The 26,143-nt window shown below is 51.4% G+C and overlaps 1 protein-coding gene across 6 annotated transcripts in view; it reads left to right on the forward strand.

Moving 5' to 3' along the window:
* Window positions 1-21,263, forward strand: part of LOC147104991 (serine/threonine-protein kinase TBK1-like) — a 112,342-nt gene extending 91,079 nt beyond the window's left edge. For 4 of the 6 annotated variants that reach the window (XM_086010983.1, XM_086010982.1, XM_086010985.1 and 1 more), the window contains 5 exons: window positions 900-1,001; window positions 2,951-3,047; window positions 9,287-9,390; window positions 9,716-9,819; window positions 13,570-13,641. In XM_086010983.1, the coding sequence (XP_085867109.1) occupies window positions 900-1,001; window positions 2,951-3,047; window positions 9,287-9,390; window positions 9,716-9,819; window positions 13,570-13,574 (412 nt within the window). In that variant the 3' untranslated portion in view covers window positions 13,575-13,641. Of the gene's footprint in view, window positions 1-899; window positions 1,002-2,950; window positions 3,048-9,286; window positions 9,391-9,715; window positions 9,820-13,569; window positions 13,642-20,095 lie in introns of those variants that run through there. The other 2 variants (XM_086010984.1, XM_086010986.1) reach the window with 2 other exon arrangements.
* Window positions 21,264-26,143: the final 4,880 nt, after the last annotated feature.

Below are 26,143 nucleotides of genomic sequence, written 5' to 3' on the forward strand. Positions count from 1 at the left end.
GATTACCGACCCTCCTGCCACTGGAAACAGTTTCTCCCTCTCTACTCTTATCAAAACCCCTCATAATTTTGAACACCTCCATCAAATCTCCCCTTAACCTTCTCTGCTCTAAGGAGAACAACCCCAGCTTCTCCAGTCTCTCCTGTAACTGAAGTCCCTCATCCCCGGCACCATTCCAGTAAATCTCCTCCGCACCCTCTCCAAGGCCTTGACATCCTTCCTAAAGTGTGGTGCCCAGAATTGGACACAATATGCCAGCTGAGACCGAACCAGTGTTTTATAAACGGTTTAACATAACTGCCTTGCTTTATCTGCCTTCCTTGTGGGAGCTGCAGAAGTAAAGAACAGATGGATTTAGATTAAATAAGGTGTTTAAGACGGCAAAACATTATCTTATAAAACCTAGTAGAGGTGTATAAAATTATGAAAGATTTTATTAGAGTGGATACTTGTGGGGAAGAGCATAACTAAAGGCCTTCAATATAAGATAGTCACCAAGAAATCCAATAGGGAATTCAGGAGAAACTTCTCTACCCAGAGAGTGGTGAGAATGTGGAACTCGCTACCACAGGGAGTGGTTGAAGCGAATAGGATAGATGCTTTTGAGGGGAGGCTGGACAAGCATATGAGGGAGAAGGGAATAGAGGATTGTGCTGACAGATTTAGATGAGGAAAGACGGGAGGAGGCTCGAGTGGAGCATAAACACCGGCATGGACTGGTTGGGCTGAATGGCCTGTTTCTGTGCCGTATATCCTATGTAATGTATCTCAACTTGTCTTTCTCACTATCCAAATTTGCTGGTGTCCTGAACTCTGAACTTTGCACCTTCACCTGCGTTTGTATTGTCCATTCTTTGGACGGGACATCTTGCCTTCTTCGTATTCTTTTGATATTCCAGGATCAAAATGGGAATTCACGCGAAGAAAGTGCTGACGTTAGTCAGAGAAGATTGTGTGCAGAAATATCAGAAGCTGTTGGCCTTGACCACAGACTGGATGAGGTGGGTAACCAAGACCGGCCGACACGTGGTGACTGAGCGCCGGTTTGCGTAGACAGCCAGTCAGAGAAGATGATGGAGGACCTGTTGGGCTAGGTGGTTGATTGCCCAGATGGGATAAGTGTCTGAGGGTTGGTTAGGGTCGTTAGCAAAGGGCTGGTCGGGTTATGTGGCCAAGAGTTGACGTAAGTGACTGAGGAGCAGTTGGGGAGTAACTGAGAACCATTTGGTAAGTGACTATGGGTTGGCTTGGGGTTAGTCACTAAGGCTTGGTTTAGGGTTCGTGTCTGAGAGCTGGTCGATAGCCGATGGCCAGTTGAGGTGATCAAAGGCCGTTCGGGGCAGAGGCTGAGCCTGGTTTGGATAAGCGACCAACTGGTGCAGTCTGTTCCTGATTATTTATTTTTAAGAGCATTTACAGCCCACTGCATTTCTCTGATGTTCCAAGCAAGCTTGGGCACGGGAGAAGACATCTTCATCCATTCTGAAAAGCCCATGAACAAGAGGTTGCTTTTCTCTGCAGCTTCAGAAGGCCAGAATATCCCATCGTTGGGGAGACACTGGACTGTGTGACTGCAGAGCGTTAATGTTAAATTCAAGATGAGCAACAACAACTTGCATTTATATAGCGCCTTTGATATAGTAAAACATCCTAAGGCACTTCACAGGAGCGTTATCAGACAAAATTTGATACCGAGCCCCATAAGGAGATATTAGGGCAGGTGACCAAAAGCTTGGTCAAAGAGGTTGGTTTTAAGGAGCATCTTAAAGGAGGAGAGTGAGGCGGAGAGGGTTAGGGAGGGAATCCCAGAGCTTAGGGCCCAGGCAACAGAAGGCACGGCCGCCAATGGTGGACCAATTCAAATTGGGGATGCTCAAGAGGCCAGAATTGAAGGAGCGCAGAGATCTCGGAGGGTTGTAGAGGAGGTTGCAGTTATAGGGAGGGGTGAGGCCATGGAGGGATTTGATTGCAAGGATGAGAATTTTAAAATCGAGCAACAAATGGAGAGACAGAGTCAGCCCAGCGGTCCTAACTCTCCCCATCTCTCCTGAGGGTGCTGACTCCAGTTCCATGGGTGCTGGGTGCCCTCTGGTACCTTGTCCTTAACAGTACGTCAGCAGACCACTTGCTGGTGGAGAGCAGTGTAGTGAAGCTTGAGCCTGTCGTCGCCTGATGCCCACACATCTTCCAGTCGAGTCACTGGGTGGCAGTCAGGAGATGGCACTCGAGTTCAGCTTCCCCTCCCTGGCCCATGGGTGCTGAGCCCAACTGTAGAACTTCTATCGCTGCCCCAGCTAAGATGAGATGACTCGCCGCAGACCAGGGCTAGATGACCATCGCGGTCTACATGGCTCAGGTACTCGCTGTGCCATTGGTGGAAGAGGACCAGCCTGGGAGACAATCCCTGTCACACAGTAGCGAAGTGGTTCTGTTACAGGACCAATCAGAGAACCAGGGCAGTTTGAGAATTTGAATTCAGTTTTAAAAATCTGGAAATCTGAAAACGCTGGGATCAGTAAAAGTGACCCTGAAGCTGTCGGATTTTCGTAAAAGCCCAACTGGGTCACGAATGTCCTTTAGGGAAAGAAATCTGCCGTCCTTACCCGGTCTGGCCTAGATGTGACTCCAGACCCACAGCAACATAGTTGACTCTGAACTGCCCTCTGAAGTGGCCGAGCGAGCGAGACGCTCAGTTATATCAAACTCAGCGGTTCGAGAAGGCGGCTCACCACCAGCTTCTCGAGGGCAACTAGGGAAGGGCAATAAATGCCGGCCTTGCCAGCGACGCCCACATCCCGAGAATGAATAAAATAAAAACTCCCACAGCTAGGGACCGGGAAACCTGGCATTTAAAAAAAAAAAAAAAGGTGAGAGAGAATAACGAGCTGGATAATGAGGGATGGTGAACGAAGGTCTCGATTGGATTTGTAATCACAGCCGCACTTTGCAGGACAACTGGTGACATCAGGAAACAACTGAGGCCCTTCAATAACCAGTGTGTGAGCCTGAGTCAGGAGCTGGGGAACTACGAAGCTCATTTGAACAAGGTACGTTTCGTGACCCTATTGAATACGCCGTTTGAAAGGACGGATTAAAGGGACGTCCTGTCTGAAGGCGGGCGTGTTATGACAGGAAAATTAAATCTTTTTACAGATTAAAAATTTTAACTTCTGGTAGTTTTCAGTGTTTACTCCTTCCAGTATGAGTGGTTAAAGGCAGTGTTGTGGTGTGGTACTGACTCCCAACAAACTAGGAGGTTTCTGGTAAATGCCTGGTCAATGCTGAGTTAGCTCATCTTGGCCAAGGCGGTGGTTGATTGGTTGGGGCACTAGAATTTGGACGGGAGGTAGGGAAAGCTGAGGGAGGTGAAGACCACCATAGGTTTGAGGTCCCAGAAAATAATGAGTGCGAAATGGCATGATAAGTCTTCATTCCTGCATAGTGAACAGGCAGGGAGTGGAAGATAGGGGACAGTGTATCCATAGAAACATAGAAGATAGGAGCAGGAGTAGGCCATTCGGCCCCTCGAGCCCGCTCCGCCATTCAATGAGATCATGGCTGATCATCCAAATTCAGTACCCTGTCCCTGCTTTCTCCCCATATCCCTTGATCCCTTTAGCCCTAAGAAATATATCTAACTCCTTCTTGAATATATTTAATGAATTGGCCTCAACTGCCCTGTGTGGCAGATAATTGCACAGGTTCACCACTCTCTGGGTGAAGAAATTCCTCCTCATCTCAGTCCTAAATGGCCTACCCCTTATCTTTAGACTGTGACCCCTGGTTCTGGACTCCCCCGCCATCGGGAACATCCTTCCTGCATCTAGTCTGTCCAGTCCTGTTAGAATTTTATAAGTTTCAATGAGATCCCCTCTCATTCTTCTAAACTCTAGTGAATATAAGCCTAATCGACCCAATCTCTCCTCATACGTCATTCCTGCCATCCCAGGTATCAGCCTGGTGAATCTTCACTGCACTCCCTCCATGGCAAGAACATCCTTCCTCAGATAAGGCGACCAAAACTGCACACAATACTCAAGGTGTGGCCTCACCAAGGCCCTGTACAACTGCAGCAAGACATCCTTGTTCCTGTACTCAAACCCTCTCGCTACGAAGGCCAACATACCATTTGCCTTCTTAACCACCTGCTGCACCTGCATGCTTACCTTCAGCGACTGGTGCACAAGGACACCCAGGTCTCGTTGCACTTCCCCTTCTCCCAATCTATTGCCGTTCAGATAATAATCTGTCTTCCAGAGCTTAGCAGCAGTGGCTGAGGGAAGTTAAGCGTACAAATGTCGTATAAAACCGAGGGAGAGAGACGGGAAAGGTTGCAATGAGAGGTGAGAGAGTTTTATTACCAGAAGACAAAATGTTATACTTGGACCAGCCCTCCTGCGCTGTAGGAATGGAATGGGAAGTGGTTTGGATCTATTGGAATTTCACAGTGAAACCAGAATTATCCTTGGATCAGTTGTGTGTTTATTTGGAGTCCAGCAAACATTAAATATGAATTTAAACAGTGAACTGTTCAACATCAAAACATCTGCCTCAGAGGCACAGCCGTAGTTTCCCACATAACAGAAATAAATCATTCCTTTCCGTGGAGCTGTGAAGTTAACAGAGCTTCATGTCCTAACTGGGACCGAGTTAAGCTTGTTTTTTTAAATGAAAGAATGATCAGAATGTTTACACTAAATATTTTTTAACAATGAGGTTCCTATTTTTCTCGGGAAGTTCACAAATGATGTATTATTATAAACCCATCGGTTACAGCAGTTCTACAGGAAGTGTAGCCGAGGTACTTTAGTGCCTCGATTTCAAAATCCCGTGTTAGAGAGGAAATTAATAAAACCACTTCTTTTGCTTAAAATAAAAGAACGGCCTGGACATCAGAACTACAAAGAGGCAGTGACATTACGGCATCGAGAGCCTCCTCAATATTTTAATCAGGTCTGAAGTTACGGTTCCCAACTCCTCCAGAGATTGGTCTGGAGTCTCCAGGAATTGACGATTAATCTCCAGGACACATCTGGGAGCAAAACCCGGGAGAAAAATCAGAGGGACTTTTAGACAAAAATTGTGGGGTTTTTTTCATTTTCTTTTTCATTTAATAGTTATCAAAATATTGGAGATGGGGGAAAAAGGCTGTTCGACTGGGTAAGAACATAAGACATAAGAAATAGGAGCAGGAGTCGGCCATTCGGCCCCTCGAGCCTGCTCCGCCATTCAATGAGATCATGGCTGATCTTCTGCCTCAACTCCATTCACCGGCCCTATCGCCATATCCCTTGATGCCCTTACTAGTCAGAAATCTATCGACTTCTGTTTTGAATATACCCAATGACTGAGCCTCCACAGCCCTCTGGGGTAGAGAATTCCATAGATTCACCACCCTCTGTGTGAAGAAATTTCTTCTCATCTCAGTCCTGAATGGCCTACCCTTTATCCTGAGGCTGTGGCCCCTGGTTCTAGACTCCCCAGCCAAGGGAAACATTCTCCCAGCATCCACCCTATCAAGCCCTGTAATAATTTTGTGTGCTTCAATGAGATCCCCTCTCATTCTTCTGAATTCAAGAGAATACAGGCTTAGTTTACTCAATCTCTTCTCATACGACAGTCCCACCATCCCAGGAATCAATCTCGTGAACCTTTGTTGCACTCCCTCTATGGCAAGTGTATCTTTCCTTAGGTAAGGAGACCAAAATTGTACACAGTACTCCAGGTGTGGTCTCACCAAGGCCCTATATAATTGGAGTAAGACTTCTTTACTCCTGTACTCAAATCCTCTTGTAATGAAGGCCAGCATACCATTTGCCTTCCTAATGGCTTGCTGCACCTGCACATTCACTTTCAGTGACTCATGTACAAGGGCACCCAGGTCCCTTTGAGCATCTGCATTCCCCAATCTTTCACCATTTAGGAAATACTGTGCCTTTCTGTTTTTTCTACCAAAGTGGATAACTTCACATTTATCCACATTATAATCCATCTGCCATGTTCTCACCCACTCACTGAGCCTGTCGAGATTCCCTTGAAGCCTCTTCACTTCCTCTTCGCAACTGACACTGCCACCTAGCTTTGTGTCATCAGCAAATTTGGAAATGTTACATTTAGTCCCTTCATCCAAATCATTGATATAGATTGTGAATAGCTGGGGTCCAAGCACCGATCCTTGCGGTATCCCACTAGTCACAGTCTGCCATCCTGAAAAAGACCCGTTTATCCCTACTCTTTGTTTTCTGTCTGTTAACCAATTCTCAATCTATGCTAGAATATTACCCCCAATTCCATGTGCCCTAACTTTGTTCACCAACCTCTTGTGTGGGACCTTATCGAAGGCCTTCTGAAAATCCAAATACACCACATCTACCGGTTCCCCTTTGTCTACTCCACTAGTTACATCCTCAAAGAACTCCAGTAGGTTTGTCAAACAGGATTTCCCTTTCATAAATCCATGTTGACTCTGCCCAATCTTACTATTAGTTTCTAAGTGCCCAGTTATTGCATCCTTTATAATAGATTCCAGCATTTTCCCAACTACTGATGTGAGGCTAACAGGTCTGTAGTTCCCTGTTTTCTCTCTCTTCCTCCTTTCTTAAATAGCGGGGTTACATTTGCTATCCTCCAATCTGCAGGAACCATCCAGAATCTATAAAATTTAGCAAGATGACAACCAGTGCGTCAGTGAGGCAGGAGGTCATGTGATGAAACCTCCAAGAATACGTCGCCAGAGTTGGCGACCTTATCAGAACGGTTTATATTTTTTCTGTAAATCTCCTGATTTTCTTTTTGCATCAATGGAATTCGAACTGTTCCGAGTGACGGTGAGAATAATGGCGCCTCTCCTTCCTTCAAAAAAAACTTGAGTCCTGCTCCCAAATGTGGAGAGGTTTATCCAGATCCCTGGCTCGTTCCTGGACAGGATAAAAATTAAAAGTCTTCGCACCTGATTGACCATCCCTGTGTAATCTCCAGCCTCCAACCTCTCGCTCTCTCCACTGCAAACTTCCTTGCCTCTCGCTCTCTCTTTAATTGATACGTCTATGGTCACGGCTCCCTGACCTCTCGTGTTCCCCTTACGCTCCAAATATCCCGTCCTACAAACTCCCCTGCATTCTCAATTTGGTAAAGTCAAGAGAGATTGAGTAGATTGGGCCTATACTCGCTAGAGTTTAGAAGAATGAGAGGGGATCTCATTGAAACCTATAAGATTCTGAGGGGGGATTGACAGGGTAGATGCTGAGAGGTTGTTTCCCCCTGGCTGGAGAGTCTAGAACTAGGGGTCACAGCCTCAGGATAAGGGGTCGGCCATTTAAGGCTGAAATGAGGAGGAATTTCTTCACTGAGAGGGTTGCTGAATCGTTGAGTATATTCAAGGCTGAGATCGATAGATTTTTGGACTCTGGGGAATCAAGGGATATGGAGATCGGGCGGGAAAGTGGAGTTGAGATCGATGATCAGCCATGATCTTATTGAATGGTGGAGCAGGCTCGAGGGGCCATGTGGCCCACTCCTGCTCCTAATTCTTATGTTCTTAAGACTTTTGGACCGTCTCCTATAGTAACTCATCATTTCACCTAGCCCCCAAACTGTGGAACTCCTCACCTAGAATCATAGAATGGTGACAGCACAGAAGGAGGCCATTTGGCCCGTCGAGCCCGTGCCGGCTCTCTGCAAGAGCACTTCAGCTAATCCCACTCCCCCGCCCTTTCCTTGTGGTCCTGCATTAGAATCATAGAATTATATTGAACCACCTCCCATTCGTCTCTTCCTCTTTTCAAGCTTGAAGTTTTAAAACTCAAACCCAGTATAACTTAAACCAGTTGCCCCTGATATTGAACCACTGGTGTCAGCTTGGCTCACTGGTCGTGCTCTCACCTCTGAGTTGGGAAGGTCTGGGTTCAAGCCCCACTCAAGATCTAGGAGTTAATGGGATATTCTCTATGCTGATGCCTCCGTGAGGCAGCACTGCACTGTTGGAACATTAAACCGAGGCCCCGTCTCCAAGTTGATGTAAAGATTCCTGCACTTTTTTGACAAAGAGCAGGTGTTCCCCTGGTGTCCGGGCCAATGTTCATCCATCGAACCAACACCAACAAAAAACAGAATCATAGAATGGTTCCAGCGCAAGGAGGCCATTCGGCCCGTCGAGCCCGTGCCGGCTCTCTGCAAGAGCACCTCAGCTAGTCCCACTCCCCCGCCCTTTCCCCGTAGCCCTGCAGATATTTTTCCTTCAGCTACTTATCAAATTTTCTTTTGAAAGCCACGATTGAATCTGCCTCCACCACCCTTTCAGGCAGTGCATTCCAGAACCTAACCACTCGCTGCGTAAAAAAGTTTTTCCTCATGTCACCTTTGGTTCTTCTGCCAATCACCTTAAATCTGTGTCCTCTGTTTCTCGAAGGCCCAGGTCCTATCATTCCTGCCTGGGCACATCAGAATCATCTACAACTAGTACCTCTTTAGCCTCTTTAACATAGAGAACATCTCAGACAGACTTCTAAGCATTAGGAGGAGAGAGTTAAGGGAGGGGTCCCGTGGTGTGATAATGGCAGATTTTGAGCAGGGTTTTCAAAATGGTGAGCAAGATAGCAAGGCGGAGGGATTTGAGGAGAAAGTGGTGGGAGTGAGTGGCCTAGACAGTAACAGGCAGAGCGGAGGGAGCAAGCACAGGAGAGGGGGCACTGGTTGCTCAGGTAGGGAGGGCCGAGGCTGAAGAGAGATATGTAAAGGTTACAAGCTGGGGCTCTGTTCACTGGAGAAGTGAAGGCTGAGGGGTGCACCTGATAGAGGTCTTCAAGATTATGAAGGGGTTTCGATAGAGTGGATGTAATGAGGGTGTTTCCACTTCTGAGGGAAACCAGAACAAGGGACCATAAACATAAGATCATCACTAATAAATCCAATAGGGAATTCAGGACAAACTTCTTTACCCAGAGAGTGGTGAGAATGTGGAACTCGCTGCCACAGGGAGTGGTTGAGGCGAATAGTATAGATACATTTCAGGGGAAGCTGGATAAACACATGAGGGAGAAAGGAATAGAAGGATATGCTGATAGGGTGAGATGAAGAGGGGTGGGAGGAGACTCATGTGGAGCAGAAACACCGGCACGGAGCAGTCGGGCCGAATGGCCTGTTTCTGGGCTGTAGACTTGATGTAATTTTACATAAACGAGGATGAATTTCGAAGAAAGTCTTGTTTTTTCACAGCTTAGGAGGCGTCTTGTTCATTTTCCTTATTTGGACATCCTTCCCAAACCTGCTCCTTCTTTCTGAATTGCAGATATTAGACCTGGGAGCTGCTAGACTCCAAGGAGAACAATCCGTGACCAAATCACCGCCTTCCACTGGATCCTCCGAACAGAAATGTCTGGAAATGACAATCAGGTGGGGACCGACTGCTTACAGGGAGTTTCCTGGCTGAAGGCAGTGGGGAATTTTGTGCAGAATGTTTCCCAATCTATCTATATATATAAATCGGTCGTTCTGTCTGTCCTTCTATCTGTCTGTCTGTCATCGCGTGTGCATCTGGCGGGCTATGCGCTCAAAAGTTACAGGGCGTACCTACGCGCGCGTTACCTCCAAAGAAAGCTTACGCTTCCGAGACGGTTTTAAGCGTATTTACGTTTCGTCCGGGCTAAAATCGCGCCCGCGGCGGAATCCGAAAAACCTTAACATTCCGCTCATTAGCATCTCATTATCTGCTCATTAGCGACAGAGTGACCTCGAGCTCGACCAATCGTACGCCGGGTTGCTGGCGTGTGCCGCCGGTCCAATCGGTGCGTGTGCGGGCGGGCCTTATCCTTCTGAACCGAGGTGAGTCGCCGCCATCTTGATTCCAAACTTTTCCTTTCTTTTTCCCGCTTTCTGCGTCTTTAAAAAAAAACGTTGCTTTTAAAACACATATTGTTTTAAAAAAAAAATATTTACAAAGTAATTAACTTATCTAATCTCATTAATTTTCCTACCTTTCCCCGTTTTTCCAGGTAGGCCTCGAAGCCTCCGCCTCTCCTCCGCACCCACGCCCGAGCTAGGCACCTCCCGGCCGCAGTCAAAGGCTGGAGGGGCGGGCCTCAGCCCAGCACCGCTACCTTACTAAAGGGTGCGCGCGCAGCAGGAGCAGCTGAGACGCGGCGTCTCCCTCTGGCTCGGCCGGGGGGCGGGGCTTGGTGAGCGTCAAGGGTTACCCTGGCAACCGGGCCCGCCGGCCGTCTCGCGATCGGCGGTCTTGAAGCCAGCTCAGGAGGCCGGTGCTCGGAAGATCGCGCCTCCGGAGTTCGGTGCTTGGTTGGTGGTGGGGGGGGGGCGAGCCTCGGGGGTTGGTGGGGAGGGGGGGGAGAGAAGGCGGGGGGCCAACCTCGGCAGTTCGGGGGTGGGGATCAGGGGGCTCGGGAGTTTGGGGGGACGGGGATCAGGGGGCTCGGGGACTCTCCCCCTTCCCCTCCCCTCCCCCCCCTCCCTCCTCTTCCCCCCCCCCCCTCCCTCCTCTTCCCCCCCTCCCTCCTCTTCCCCCCCCTCCTCTCTCCTCCTCCCTCCTCCCCTCGCCCCTCCCCCCCACCCCCCCTCCTCTCTCCTCCTCCCTCCTCCCCCCTCCCCTCCCCCCGCCCCTCCCTCCCCTCCCCTCCCCCCTCCTCTCTCCTCCTCCCCCCCTCCCCTCCCTCCCCTCCCCCCGCCCCTCCCTGCCCTCAACCCCCTCCCCCCCGCCCTCCCCTCCCCCCCGTCCTCCCCTCCCCCCCTCCCCTCCTCCCCCCCGCCCTCCCCCCTCCCCTCCCGCCCTCCCCTCCGCTCCCCTCCCCCCCTCCGCTCCCCTCCCCTCCCCTCCCCCAGTCGCTCTCTCTCTTCCCCCCAGTCGCTCTCTCTCTTCCCCCCAGTCGCTCTCTCTCTTCCCCCCAGTCGCTCTCTCTCTTCCCCCCAGTCGCGCTCTCTCTTCCCCCCAGTCGCTCTCTCTCTCTCTTCCAACAACAACATGCCCTCGAAAAAGCCTCGGCACCGCCGGGCACTTCAGCTAGTTTAATATAAAACAGAATTATCCTCTCGTCTTGTGTCCTGTAGGGGTCTGTGCACCATTGTCAACTTTTCTCTCCCGAGTCAATCCCTCCAGTTTACTCATTTTAATTTTCTCCCCCTCTCGCTGGTTAGGGATCTAAAGATAGAATCTTACAGCACAGGAGGAGGCCATTCGGCCCATCGTGCCTGTGCCAGCTCTTTGAAAGAGCTCTCCAATTAGTCCCACTCCCCCGCTCTTTCCCCAGAGCCCTGCAAATTTTCCCTTCAAGTATTTATCCAATTCCCTTTTGAAAGTTACTATTGAATCTGCTTCCACCGCCCTTTCAGGCAGCGCATTCCAGATCACAACAACTCGCTGCGTAAGAGGTTTTCTCCCCATCTCCCCTCTGGTTCTTTTGCCAATTATTGTAAATCTGTGCCCTCTGGTTACCGACCCTCCTGCCAGTGGAAACAGTTTCTCCCTCTCTACTCTATCAAAACCCTTCATGTTTTTGAACACCAATCAAATCTCCCGTTAACCGTCTCTGCTCTAAGGAGGATCTCCCATAGTTCCTCGCCCCAATGGCCGCTCTTCATGCTTGAGCCTAGACAGCGAGAAACTATTCATCCACGGTAGGGAGGGGTATCACAGCCGCATCCTCGCCCGCTGACCCGCCACACACCCTTTCCAGCTGGTGAGATGGGAGAGCACTGATGGATGCGGGACCCTGGCCAGTTATTCCCTCCCCCACACCCAAACCATAGGCAGCAAGGCCAATTGTGGTACCCACGGACTACTGAGATCAGCTCCCTCCGCATGGACTAGGGTCGCAGCCTGAGACTTTCATGGTCGGCATCACGTCAGCTGGTGGTTTTACCCTCTGAGCCACAGGTGGACCGTCCCCTTTCTTTGGGTGGAAGGAGGGGGAGTGGGGCTATTCCTTCCAGTTTTCCCCTCTATCCCAAGGGAGCAGATCCTGATCTGCACCTACCACCTCACTCAAAGTGCTTTGCGTTTGACACCTGTTTCTCTACATGTTGCAGGCTGATTATCAATTTTTTTAATTCATTCATGGGATGTGGGCATCACCAACAATTGCCCTCAAGAAGGTGGCGGTGAGCCGCCTTCTTGAATACAACTGCGTGTCTTGCTGGGTCATTTCAGAGGGCAGTTAAGAGTCAACCACATTGCTGTGGGTCTGGAGTCACATATAGGCCAGACCAGCAGATTTCCTTCCCTAAAGGACATCAGTGAACCAGATGGCATTTTTACAACAATCTGGTAGTTTTCATGGTCACCATTACTGATACTAGCTTTTATAGTCCAGGTTTATTTAAATTTAAATTCCCCAGCTGCCGTGGTGGGATTGGAACTCGTGTCTCTGGATTACTAGTCCAGTGACATAACCACTGTGCCACTGTACTCACTAAAAGACTTGAGTTTAAAATAGCAAACCTTCCCACAGCTGCACACCAACAGCCTGCACCTCAGAGCAGTGGGGCGTTTGTAGATATTTTGGGGGTGAAATTGGTCTAGTTCAGTCGCACGAAACGGGCAATAGCGAATCGGAAGCCCGTTCTACTCCGCGCCAGTTTTTATTTTCCATTGACTTGAAAAATAGTGCCGAGATTTTTTCATTTGAAACCACGTAAAACCGACAGTGAATAAGAACATAAAAAATAGGAGCAGGAGTCGGCCATTTGGCCCCTCGAGCCTGCTCCGCCATTTAATAAGATCATGGCTGGCCTGATCTTGGGCTCAGCTCCATTTCCCTGCCGAGTCTCCAAAATGAGCTTGAACTATCGTGCTGTGAACGACAGTGGAAAGTAGATTGGGCGTGGTGTAAAACCGGCTGCCCATTTGCTATGAGCCCATTTCGCGCTACTGGCATAAACCGATTTCACCGCATTGTATTCATAGACAAGAAAAGACCAAGGTCTACCTAGTTCACCTTCTACCATCCTGGCAATCGCATGATACAATAGTAATGAAGTTGTTGACCAATCACAGCGATCAATCTCGATCAATGAGTCTCCAACAGACCCAGACATGATGTGAGGAAAACCCCCAGTGGGGGAGAGCTTTGGGGAACCAGAGGTCCAGAGTCACCTGTTCCTCCCAAACTCGCCACATGACACGTCTCACATTACTTGTGTACGTTTGCAGCCTGCCCTGTGTTGTCGGATGTGACACTAACTGGAGACTAGAGCTCCCGATCGGACAATTTACCAAATCAAAGGAGAGGCCACTCCGTCTCATGGAGGCAGTGGGGAAAGGAAGAAAAAATCCTACCCCAGTTACAGCCCATTGCACGGTACTGACGCCAGTTGTGGAAAATTGCACCAACTTGATCACCATGTCCTACAAGCTGGAGCAGCATGTCAGGACATTGATCGTCTAGGAGGGCAGAAAAAGAGCACCATTTTATTTTATACTGTCTCAAAATATTGCAGTTGCGCACACAGCTTTGAAGTGTGCAGAGCGAGAAAGGTTCATGGTCATTCTTGGTCCAGCTTCTTGAAGTTCCGAAGCTTGTGCTGAAAAGGTGATTCATTTAGAACGTGTTTAATTGCCAACAGGATGAAGCAGCTCAAGCAGGAGATGGAAGACGTAACTCGGGAACTCCAGTACAACAACATGATCATCGAAAGGTGAACAAGACCGTACTGCCTCACGGGGCTATTAGTTATATTGGGAAGGCCGAAGCCATGGTCTTCCGCACCTCCCCCCCACAACAAACTCTATATCCTTGAGACTGATTCCATCCCCCTCCCCCAGCCACTGTCTCCAGTTCAGCCAGAGTGTTCACAATCTTGGCGTCCTATTTGACCCTGAGCTGAGCTTCCGACCCCATATCCGCTCCATCACAAAGACCGCCTACTTCCACCTCCGTAACATCGCCCGTCTCCGCCCCTGCCTCAGCCCATCTGCTGCTGAAACCCTCATCCACGCTTTTGTTATCTCCAGACTCGACTAATCTGATGTTCTCGTAACCGGTCTCTCATCTTCTACGATCTGTAAACTTGAGTTCATCCAAAACTCTTTGGTAGAGCGATCTAATTAGTTTCATAGCCCTGAAAATTTTTACCCCCAGTATTTATCCAATTACCCAATTCCCTTTTGAAAGTTATTAAACAGTCCTCCAATGCCTCAGATTTAAAATTCTCATCCCCATGTTTGAACGCCTTTCTGCCCTCGCCCCTCCCTATCTCTAATGTTCACCAGCCCTACAAACTCCCAACACTCTCCGTTCCTCTGATTCTCTACCATTGTGCATCTCTCCCTCTCTTTGTCCCACCATTGCCGGCCGTGCCTTCTGCCGCCTAGCCCCCATGCTCTGGAATTCTCTCCCTTCACCTCTCCACCTCTGACCCTCCTTAAAACCACCTCTTTGACCAATCTTTTGGTTACCCCTCCTAATAGCTCCCTCTCTTGGCTCACTGTTAGTTTTTGTCAGAGTGCGCACCTCTAAAGCACTTTGGGATGTTCTTCGACCTTGAAGGTGTCAAATAAATGCAAGCTGATGTTATTATATGTATAGCAAACTGTGTCATTAGGTGTAACGCTCCTGTATATAATATAATAACACACCGTGTGTTACTGGGTATAACACTCTGTATATATTCTATAATAACACGCCGTGCGTTACTGGGTATAACACTCTTTATATATTATATAATAACACACCATGTGTTACTGGGTATAACACTCTCTATATTATATAATAACACACCGTGTGTTACTGGGTATAACACTCCTGTATATATTATATAATAACACACTGTGCGTTACTGGGTATAACACTCTGTATATATTCTATAATAACACGCCGTGTGTTACTGGGTATAACGCTCCTGTATATATAATATAACACACCGTGCGTTACTGGGTATAACGCTCCTGTATATATTATATAATAATACACCGTGTGTTACTGGGTATAACGCTCCTGTATCTATATATATAAAAGGATATGTCTATCTGTCTGTCTCTCTTTCTGTCTCTCTGGCCGGCTATACAATCAAAAGTTATAGAGCGTACCTACGCATATGTTATATCAAAAGAAATCTCATCATTAGGGGACTCTTGTAGGTGTATTTACTTTTTGCTCCGACAAAAATTGTGCCGACGGTCGGACAAAAATTTTGCCGACGGTATCCAAAAAATGTTCAAAATTCCTCTCATTATCCGCTCATTTGCATCGAGTGGGGGCGGGTTCATTGTGTGTGCGGGCGGGCCATCCTACAGTTGAATGACGTGATGATTGACCAATCGTACAGTTCAGTGACCTGATGGTTGACCAATCGGTGCGTGTGTGGGCGGGCCTTATCATTCTGAACCGAGGTGAGTCGCCGCCATCTTGATTCCAAACTTTTCATTTCTTTTTCCCACTTTCTGCGTGTTTCTTTTCAAATCTACATTTCCAGCAAAAAAAAAAGTTGCTTTTAAAACACAAATTGTTTTTAAAAAAAGTGAATTAATTTGTAAATCTTTTCTCTAACCTCTATAATTCTCCTACCTTTCACCGTTTTTCCAGGCCCGGGGCCTAGGCTTCTCCAACTGCCAGCAGTGCAACTCTAGACCCAGGCTCCCGGCCTAGACAGAGACAAACACTGGCAGAGGGGAGAGGGTGTGCTGCCTCAGCTCCATTCCCGGGGTCAGAAGGTGGGGAGGCTTCATAAGCAACTGGGGTAGGTCGCAAGCCCCGAATAATAATCTGAAGATCCTGTGTTTGCAGCTGAGGAAATTTCTTCTGCTGACAGCCCCAGGTTAATGGCAGCCATCTTTGTCAAGGAGGGCGAAAAGTTTCAGTGCGACGCCATTTTGATTCAGTGTGTAACAGAGTGCATGCGTGGCCATCTTAGTACAGGAACATAGAGTGGGTGGGGCATCTGTGCTCCAAATCGGGTCCTGGTGACCGAGACAGACAATCGACTGTGTGGGCGGGGCATAATCTTTCCAACTGAAAAGCAAGCGGCGGCCATTGTTTGTGATACAACACACTGTAGGTGAGGACCTCTTTTTTAATAAAAAGATTGGTGAGGTTGTAAAGTGTATGTTAGAAAGATTTACCAAAAATGTTTTATAAGTACTTTAAGTTTCATGTTTCCCCACCCCTTGCTCCCCCGCTCCCTTCCCCCCCTCCCTTTCCCCCCTTCCCCCCCACCCCACACCCCCCCCACACCCCCCTCCCACTTCCCTCCCCCACCCCCCTTCCCCCACCACCACCCCTTTCTCCCCCACCCACCCCTTTCTCCCACCCCACCCTTCTCCCCCACCCCTTGCTCCCCCAACTCTTTCCCCTTTCTCTCTTCCCCTCTCTATCTCTCTCTGTCCCTCCCTCTGTCTCCCTCTCTCTCACTCTCATTCCCTCTCTCCCTCCTTCCCTCTCTCTCTCTCCTTCCCTCTCTCTCTCTCCTTCCCTCTCTATCTCTCCTTCCCTATCTCTCTCTCCTTCCCTATCTCTCTCTCCTTCCCTCTCTCTCTCTCCTTCCCTCTCTCTCTCTCCTTCCCTCACTCTCTCTCCTTCCCTCTCTCTCTCTTTCCTTCCCTCTCTCCTTCCCTCTCGCTCTCTCTCTTTCCCCCCCCGTCGCTCTCTCTCTTCCCCCCCGTCACGCTCTCTCTCTCCCCCCCCCGTCACGCTCTCTCTTCCCCCCCGTCGCTCTCTCTCTTCCCCCCGTCGCTCTCTCTCTTCCCCCCGTCGCTCTCTCTCTTCCCCCCGTCGCTCTCTCTCTTCCCCCCGTCGCTCTCTCTCTTCCCCCGTCGCTCTCTCTCTTCCCCCCGTCGCTCTCTCTCTTCCCCCCGTCGCTCTCTCTCTTCCCCCCGTCGCTCTCTCTCTTCCCCCCGTCGCTCTCTCTCTTCCCCCCGTCGCTCTCTCTCTTCCCCCCGTCGCTCTCTCTCTTCCCCCCGTCGCTCTCTCTCTTCCCCCCGTCGCTCTCTCTCTTCCCCCCGTCGCTCTCTCTCTTCCCCCCGTCGCTCTCTCTCTTCCCCCCGTCGCTCTCTCTCTTCCCCCCGTCGCTCTCTCTCTTCCCCCCGTCGCTCTCTCTCTTCCCCCCGTCGCTCTCTCTCTTCCCCCGTCGCTCTCTCTCTTCCCCCGTCGCTCTCTCTCTTCCCCCCGTCGCTCTCTCTCTTCCCCCCGTCGCTCTCTCTCTTCCCCCCGTCGCTCTCTCTCTTCCCCCCGTCGCTCTCTCTCTTCCCCCCGTCGCTCTCTCTCTTCCCCCGTCGCTCTCTCTCTTCCCCCGTCGCTCTCTCTCTTCCCCCGTCGCTCTCTCTCTTCCCCCGTCGCTCTCTCTCTTCCCCCGTCGCTCTCTCTCTTCCCCCCGTCGCTCTCTCTCTTCCCCCCGTCGCTCTCTCTCTTCCCCCCGTCGCTCTCTCTCTTCCCCCCGTCGCTCTCTCTCTTCCCCCCGTCGCTCTCTCTCTTCCCCCCGTCGCTCTCTCTCTTCCCCCCGTCGCTCTCTCTCTTCCCCCCGTCGCTCTCTCTCTTCCCCCCGTCGCTCTCTCTCTTCCCCCCGTCGCTCTCTCTCTTCCCCCCGTCGCTCTCTCTCTTCCCCCCGTCGCTCTCTCTCTTCCCCCCGTCGCTCTCTCTCTTCCCCCCGTCGCTCTCTCTCTTCCCCCGTCGCTCTCTCTCTTCCCCCGTCGCTCTCTCTCTTCCCCCGTCGCTCTCTCTCTTCCCCCCGTCGCTCTCTCTCTTCCCCCCGTCGCTCTCTCTCTTCCCCCCGTCGCTCTCTCTCTTCCCCCCGTCGCTCTCTCTCTTCCCCCCGTCGCTCTCTCTCTTCCCCCCGTCGCTCTCTCTCTTCCCCCCGTCGCTCTCTCTCTTCCCCCCGTCGCTCTCTCTCTTCCCCCCGTCGCTCTCTCTCTTCCCCCCGTCGCTCTCTCTCTTCCCCCCGTCGCTCTCTCTCTTCCCCCCGTCGCTCTCTCTCTTCCCCCCGTCGCTCTCTCTCTTCCCCCGTCGCTCTCTCTCTTCCCCCGTCGCTCTCTCTCTTCCCCCGTCGCTCTCTCTCTTCCCCCGTCGCTCTCTCTCTTCCCCCCGTCGCTCTCTCTCTTCCCCCCGTCGCTCTCTCTCTTCCCCCCGTCGCTCTCTCTCTTCCCCCCGTCGCTCTCTCTCTTCCCCCCGTCGCTCTCTCTCTTCCCCCCGTCGCTCTCTCTCTTCCCCCCGTCGCTCTCTCTCTTCCCCCCGTCGCTCTCTCTCTTCCCCCGTCGCTCTCTCTCTTCCCCCCGTCGCTCTCTCTCTTCCCCCCGTCGCTCTCTCTCTTCCCCCCGTCGCTCTCTCTCTTCCCCCCGTCGCTCTCTCTCTTCCCCCCGTCGCTCTCTCTCTTCCCCCCGTCGCTCTCTCTCTTCCCCCCGTCGCTCTCTCTCTTCCCCCCGTCGCTCTCTCTCTTGCCCCCGTCGCTCTCTCTCTTGCCCCCGTCGCTCTCTCTCTTGCCCCCGTCGCTCTCTCTCTTGCCCCCGTCGCTCTCTCTCTTCCCCCCGTCGCTCTCTCTCTTCCCCCCGTCGCTCTCTCTCTTCCCCCCGTCGCTCTCTCTCTTCCCCCCGTCGCTCTCTCTCTTCCCCCCGTCGCTCTCTCTCTTCCCCCCGTCGCTCTCTCTCTTCCCCCCGTCGCTCTCTCTCTTCCCCCCGTCGCTCTCTCTCTTCCCCCCGTCGCTCTCTCTCTTCCCCCCGTCGCTCTCTCTCTTCCCCCCGTCGCTCTCTCTCTTCCCCCCGTCGCTCTCTCTCTTCCCCCCCGTCGCTCTCTCTCTTCCCCCCGTCGCTCTCTCTCTTCCCCCCGTCGCTCTCTCTCTTCCCCCCGTCGCTCTCTCTCTTCCCCCCGTCGCTCTCTCTCTTCCCCCCGTCGCTCTCTCTCTTCCCCCCGTCGCTCTCTCTCTTCTCCCCGTCGCTCTCTCTCTTCTCCCCGTCGCTCTCTCTCTTCCCCCGTCGCTCTCTCTCTTCCCCCCGTCGCTCTCTCTCTTCCCCCGTCGCTCTCTCTCTTCCCCCCGTCGCTCTCTCTCTTCCCCCCGTCGCTCTCTCTCTTCCCCCCAGTCGCTCTCTCTCTTCCCCCCAGTCGCTCTCTCTCTTCCCCCCAGTCGCTCTCTCTCTTCCCCCCAGTCGCTCTCTCTCTTCCCCCCAGTCGCTCTCTCTCTTCCCCCCAGTCGCTCTCTCTCTTCCCCCCAGTCGCTCTCTCTCTTCCCCCCAGTCGCTCTCTCTCTTCCCCCCAGTCGCTCTCTCTCTTCCCCCCAGTCGCTCTCTCTCTTCCCCCCAGTCGCTCTCTCTCTTCCCCCCAGTCGCTCTCTCTCTTCCCCCCAGTCGCTCTCTCTCTTCCCCCCAGTCGCTCTCTCTCTTCCCCCCAGTCGCTCTCTCTCTTCCCCCCAGTCGCTCTCTCTCTTCCCCCCAGTCGCTCTCTCTCTTCCCCCCAGTCGCTCTCTCTCTTCCCCCCCAGTCGCTCTCTCTCTTCCCCCCCAGTCGCTCTCTCTCTTCCCCCCCAGTCGCTCTCTCTCTTCCCCCCCAGTCGCTCTCTCTCTTCCCCCCCAGTCGCTCTCTCTCTTCCCCCCCAGTCGCTCTCTCTCTTCCCCCCCAGTCGCTCTCTCTCTTCCCCCCCAGTCGCTCTCTCTCTTCCCCCCCAGTCGCTCTCTCTCTTCCCCCCAGTCGCTCTCTCTCTTCCCCCCAGTCGCTCTCTCTCTTCCCCCCAGTCGCTCTCTCTCTTCCCCCCAGTCGCTCTCTCTCTTCCCCCCAGTCGCTCTCTCTCTTCCCCCCCAGTCGCTCTCTCTCTTCCCCCCAGTCGCTCTCTCTCTTCCCCCCAGTCGCTCTCTCTCTTCCCCCCAGTCGCTCTCTCTCTTCCCCCCAGTCGCTCTCTCTCTTCCCCCCAGTCGCTCTCTCTCTTCCCCCCAGTCGCTCTCTCTCTCTTCCCCCCCAGTCGCTCTCTCTCTCTCTTCCCCCCAAGTCGCTCTCTCTCTCTCTTCCACCAACAACATGCCCTCAAAAGACCCTCGGCACCGCCGGGCACTTCAGCTAGTATATTATATAATAACACACCGTGCGTCACTGGGTATAACGCTCCTGTATATATTATATAATAACACACTTTATTATTGGTTGATGTGCTGTGAAGTAACTGAGTGCTTTTGTCTCTAGGCTTGGTGTTGTTCAGAAGCCTCAAGATGTCTGAGGCCTGGATGTTGAAGACGAGACACAGGATGTGATGAGAAAGAGTGGCACTGTCGTGCTGTGACTTTATATTTCGTTACCACGTCATTCGAAGGAGTGTGCTGTGTCTGAAATCACACCGAAAACTGGGCGGACCTTCTCATTATTAAAGAGCAGAGAGACTCAAGGTTCAGACTCCCTGGGGCAGAGTGTGATTTGGTGCAATAGTGTAAAACAAAATGGAAATAGAATCATTTAATGGCAATAAAAATGGGGAGTGATGCAAAACCAGTTGCTGACTCGCTAACACCCCTTTAAACTATTGAACAAAGTCATGATCTACCCCTTTGTGCGCGTAACCTCATCGGAAATGTTTAAACTCTGATTTAAATTAGGTTTGTGCGTACATACAGCTGCTTCTCATTCGCTACCTGTGACTCGGATTGTTCTCCAGCACCCCCAGCATTGGAACGATGCGAGGCTGAGCCCTCTCGGTACGATACTCAGGGAAACAATGACATTGGAGATTAATCCAAGGCTTCTTCTGCCTGTAATCGGCAATCAGTAGACTCCGTATTAACAGAAAACAAGCGAACAATCTTCCTGTCTCGCCTGTCGTCATTGAGTCATGCTCACTAACCCTCCAGGAAAATCGTCCGCTCCGCCAGGGTCTGCTGAAGCGGCCTGAATCTGGCTGGGCCACGGATCCACAGACCCTGGCTGCTGTCTGGTACCAGCTCCACGCGGCCATTCTGCATAAGCTTCGACAGCGCGTGACCGATGGGCTATTCGTCACGGGAGGCCATCACAGTCGAGCCCTGTCCTCGCGTGCTGTCCGCGCACATCCGCTCTCGGGCAGGGGCCACTGGAGAGCGATGTTCAGTCCTGTTGCCCAACTCATTCCCTGGTGTCGATCAGATAACTCGGTCCAGTGATCAAACCGGGGGGGGGGGGGTCTACCTGGTCCTTGTAGCCCAGTATCACCGAGCAACGCCCACAGCAACAGCAGGAGGCCATTCGGCCCCTCGAGCCTGTTCCGCCATTCAATCAGATCATGGCTGATCTGCACCTCAACTCCATTTACCTACCTTTGCTCCAAATCCCTCGATACCCTCACCCAACAAAAACCTGTCCATTACAGTCTTGAAAGCTCCAATTGACCCCAGCATCCACAGCTTTTTGGAGGAAGAGAGTGTCAGATTTTCCACTTCCCCTTGTGTGAAAGACTGCTCCTTGATTTCCCTTCACAATGACCTGGCTCTAATTTTAAGGTTCTGCCCCCTTGTTCTGGACTCCCCACCAGAGGAAATAGTTTCTCCCTGTCGAATCCTTTTAACATTTTAAACACCTCAATTAGATCACCCTTCAATCTTCTAAACTCCAAGGGAATACAAGTCAAGTCTACGAAACCTATGCTCATAATGTAAGCCCCCGGGGTATCATTCTGGTGAATCTGGGCTGCTCCCCCTCCAAGGCCAGTATGTCCTTCCTGAGGCGCGGGGCCCAGAACTGGACGCAGTCACTCCAGGTGTTGGTCTGATCAAGGCTCTGTACAACTGGAGCATCGCTCCCTCCCCTTTGTAATCCAGCCCCCTCGCGATAAAGGCCAACATTTCATGAGCCTTTTTGATCACTTTTTGTACCCGTGCACTAGCTTTTAGCGATTTGTATACGTAGACACCCAACTCCCTTTGCTGCTCCACAGATCCTAGTCTCTTGCCATTTAAAAAGAAATTCTGATTTGTCATACTGGGATCCAGAGTGGATGACCTCACACTTGCCCACATTGAACTCCATCTGCCACAGTTTTGCCCACTCGTTTAGTCTGTCGATGTCCCATTGCAACTCCCTCCTCCCACCTGAAGTGCCGGAACGTGCAGGGCTACAGACCAAGAGCTGGAAAGTGGGATAAGGCTGGATAGCTCTTTTTCGGCCAGCACAGACACGATGGGCCGAATGGCCTCCTGTGCCGTAAATTTCTATATTTCACACAACTTGACGTACCTCCTAACTTAGTGTCGCCAGCAAACTTGGATATAACACGCTGTCTTCCATTGTCCAAGTGCACATTCTGCAGCATTGGATAGCCCTCAGTAACTGACCCCCCCGCCCACCTTCCCCTGGCTGATTTCCTCCTCCCTGGTCCTGAGGCACACAGGCCAGTTGTGGGGCCCACAGGCCAGTTGTGGGGCCCCTTCTCACCGCCCCCTCCAATCAGAGAACGACTAACTCGGCACAGACCGGGGATCAGATCCCACCTGTGGGGCTCAGTTCCATGCCAGGTGGTGCGTTCATCCACTGGGACAACTTGCTGTTTCGACACGGGCCTGGAACAGACCACACTGGTCCATCTACCTGGTCCCGAGGGCTCAAAGGAAAGGTTGCATTTCTATAGCGCCTTTCATCACCTCAGGACATCCCAAAGTGCTTTACAGCCAATGAAGTACTGTTGAAGTGTAGTCACTGCTGGAATGTAGGGAACCCCGGCAACCAAACCTGCGCACAGCAAGATCCCACAGACAACAATGAGATAAATGGCCAATGAAACGGAATCATGCTGCTCCGAAGGAGGCCATTCGGCCCATCGAGCCTGTGCTAGCTCTTTGAAAGAGCTCTCCAATTAGTTCCACACCCCATACACCCCCCCATAGGCCTGAAAGCAAATCCTCCTCACCTGCCCCTTGGTTCTTTTGCCAATTGTCTTAAAGGGGTTTAGTGATGTCGGTTGAGAGATATGTGTGCGGTGGAACCCTCTCCGTCCATTTGAGGGGGCAGACGAGACCTCAGTTTAAATGTCTCATCCAAAAGACAACATCCAACAGTACCACGCTGATGTCATAGAATTTTATGGCACAGAAGGAGGCCATTCGGCCCATCGTGTCTGTTGCAGAAGTGTCAGATGAGATTATCCACGCAAGTCCTGGAGTGGGGCTTGAACAAGAGGGCTGTTCTATTACTGAGCCAAGCCAGAATATCCTTCATTCCCTCTGGTTAACAGCCCATTACTGTGAGTCGCAGAGTCTCATTTCCTAACAGTAGTTCATGACAGAAACCCAGAATAGTTTTAGCAAGCAAGCTCAGGCTGGCGGCATCGCTAATGAATCAATGACACAAAACACTTAAGTTTAAATTATTGTGCATGGGTGTTCATTACTGTGCTGAACCAGACCGTTTGCAACCTCGCCGTCCTATTTGATCCTGAGCGGAGTTTCCGACCACATCTCCGCTCCATCACCAAGACCGCCTATTTCCACCTCCGTAACATCATCCGTCTCCGCCCCTGCCTCAGCTCATCCGCTGCTGAAACCCTCATCCATGCCTTTGTTACCTCTAGACTCGACTATTCCAACGCACTCCTGGCCGGCCTCCCACATTCCACCCTACGTAAACTTGAGCTCATCCAAAACTCGGCTGCCCCGTGTCCTAACTCACACCCAGTCCCGTTCACCCATCACCCCCTGTGCTCACTGCCCCGTGTCCTAACTCACACCCAGTCCCGTTCACCCATCACCCCCTGTGCTCACTGCCCGTGTCCTAACTCACACCCAGTCCCGTTCACCCATCACCCATCACCCCCTGTGCTCACTGCCCGTGTCCTAACTCGCACCGAGTCCCGTTCACCCATCACCCCCTGTGCTCACTGCCCGTGTCCTAACTCACACCCAGTCCCGTTCACCCATCACCCCCTGTGCTCACTGCCCGTGTCCTAACTCGCACCCAGTCCCGTTCACCCATCACCCCCTGTGCTCACTGCCCCGTGTCCTAACTCACACCCAGTCCCGTTCACCCATCACCCCCTGTGCTCACTGCCCCGTGTCCTAACTCGCACCCAGTCCCGTTCACCCATCACCCCCTGTGCTCACTGCCCCGTGTCCTAACTCACACCCAGTCCCGTTCGCCCATCACCCCCTGTGCTCACTGACCTACATTGGCTCCCGGTCCATCAACGCCTCAATTTTAAAATTCTCATCCTTGTTTTCAAATCCCTCCATGGCCTCACCCCTCCCTATCTCTGTAATCATCTCCAGCCCCACAACCCCCCCGAGATCTCTGCGCTCCTCAAATTCTGGCCTCTTTCGCATCCCCGATTTCCATCGCTCCACCATTGGCGGCCGTGCCTTCAGCTGCCTGGACCCCAAGCTCTGGAATTCCCTCCCTAAACCTCTCCGCCTCGCTCTCCTCCTTTAAGACGCTCCTTAAAACCTACCTCGGTGACCAAGTTTTTAGTCACCTGTCGTATTATCTCCTTATGTAGCTCGGTGTCAAATTTTGTCTGATTTATGCTCCTGTGAAGCACCTTGGGACGTTTTTCTACATTAAAGGCGCTATAAAAATACAAGTTGTTGTTGTCTTTCTCAACTTTTTGGTCCCAGCTCACTCACTGTATCAATCACCCAGCTGATTGCAGTTTGCACAAAGTACGGAATGGATCTATCGCAAAACATGGAACTGAATCTACAGAAACTATTGGATTATTGCGCCTGTTACAAAATGTGGAAACAATCTGTTGAAGGAATGGCTGCGCCTCACAAAACATGGGGTGGATCAATCACAAAATATGGAGCGGACTCCACTAAAGAATGGATGTTTCCATTACAAGAGGTGGGGTAGAGCTTCCCAAGCCTAATGGATTGGATCTGCCTACAACAGAACTATTTCTCCTACCTGTATGTTTCTTCCGCCAATAGCCGATAAGCCAGGCCGACACGTCCAGTGCAGTACTGAGGGAGTGGACGTAAAGGATCCCATGGCATTTCGAAGAAAAGCAGGGGAGTTCTCCCCGGTTGCTTTGATCTCTGTCCCTTTCATGCGGAAGTTAAAATGTAGAGTTAGCAATCACTTACTGATCGACGGATTGCTGGAATGCGTAAAGAGGCTGTGGGCAATTGTGCTGGTTGATTTTACCCAAGGTCCAATCCACGAGACATATTTGCTTTCTGTGAAAGATCAGCCATGCCCAGTGCTCCCTATCTATGAAGTCACTGGCGTGCAACTTCACAATGGCTCATTGCCTCGACAGCCGTGGCTCAGTGGGCAGCACCCGCAACTCTGAGTCAGAAAGTTGTGGGTTCAAGTCCCACTCCAGAGACTTGAGCACAAAAATCTAGGCTGACACTCCCAGTGCAGTGCTGAGGGAGTGCTGCACTGTCGGAGGTGCCGTCTTTTGGCTGAGACGTTAAACCGAGGCCCCGTCTGCTCTCTCGGGTGGACGTAAAAGATCCCATTGTCTCTATTCAAAGTAGTGCAGTGGAGTTCTCCATAGTGTCATAGAATGGTTACAGCACAGGAGGCCATTTGGCCTGTCGCGCCCGTGCTGGCTCTCTGCAAGAACACTTCAGCTAGTCCCACTCCCCCGCCCTTTCCCCATAGCCCTGCAAATTTTTCCCGAGGTATTATCCAATTCCTTTTTGAAAGCCACAATTGAGAGCTGCCTCCACCACCCTCTCAGGCAGTGCATTCCAGATCATAACCACTTGCTGCATAAAAAAGTTTTTCCTCCTGTCGCCTTTGGTTCTTTTGCCAATCACCTTAAATCTGTGTCCTCTGGTTCTTGATCCTTCCACCAATGGGAACAGTTTCTCTCTATCTACTCTGTCTAGACCCCTCATGATTTTGAACACCTCTATCAAATCTCCTCTCAACCTTCTCTGCTCTGAGGAGAACAACCCCAGCTTCTCCAGTCTATCAACGTAACTGAAGTCCCTCATCCATGGAAGCATTCTTGTAAATCTTTTTTGCACCCTCTCTAAGGCCTTCACATCCTTCCTAAAGTGCGGTGCCCAGAATTGGACACAATACTCCAGTTGAGGCCGAACCAGTGTTTTATAAAGGTTCATCATAACTTCCTTGCTTTTGTACACTATGCCTCTATTTATGAAGCCCAGGATCCCGTATGCTTTTTAACTGCTTTCTCAACCTGCCCTGTCACCTTCAACGATTTGTGCACATATACCCCCAGGTCTCTCTGTTCATGCACCCACTTTAGGATTGTACCCTTTAGTTTATATTGCCTCTCCTCGTTCTTCCTACCAAAAT

This window comes from Somniosus microcephalus, chromosome 18 (genome assembly GCF_052327205.1).
Source record: "Somniosus microcephalus isolate GS21.2 chromosome 18, FLI_Smic_1.0, whole genome shotgun sequence".
Lineage (NCBI taxonomy): Eukaryota > Metazoa > Chordata > Chondrichthyes > Squaliformes > Somniosidae > Somniosus > Somniosus microcephalus.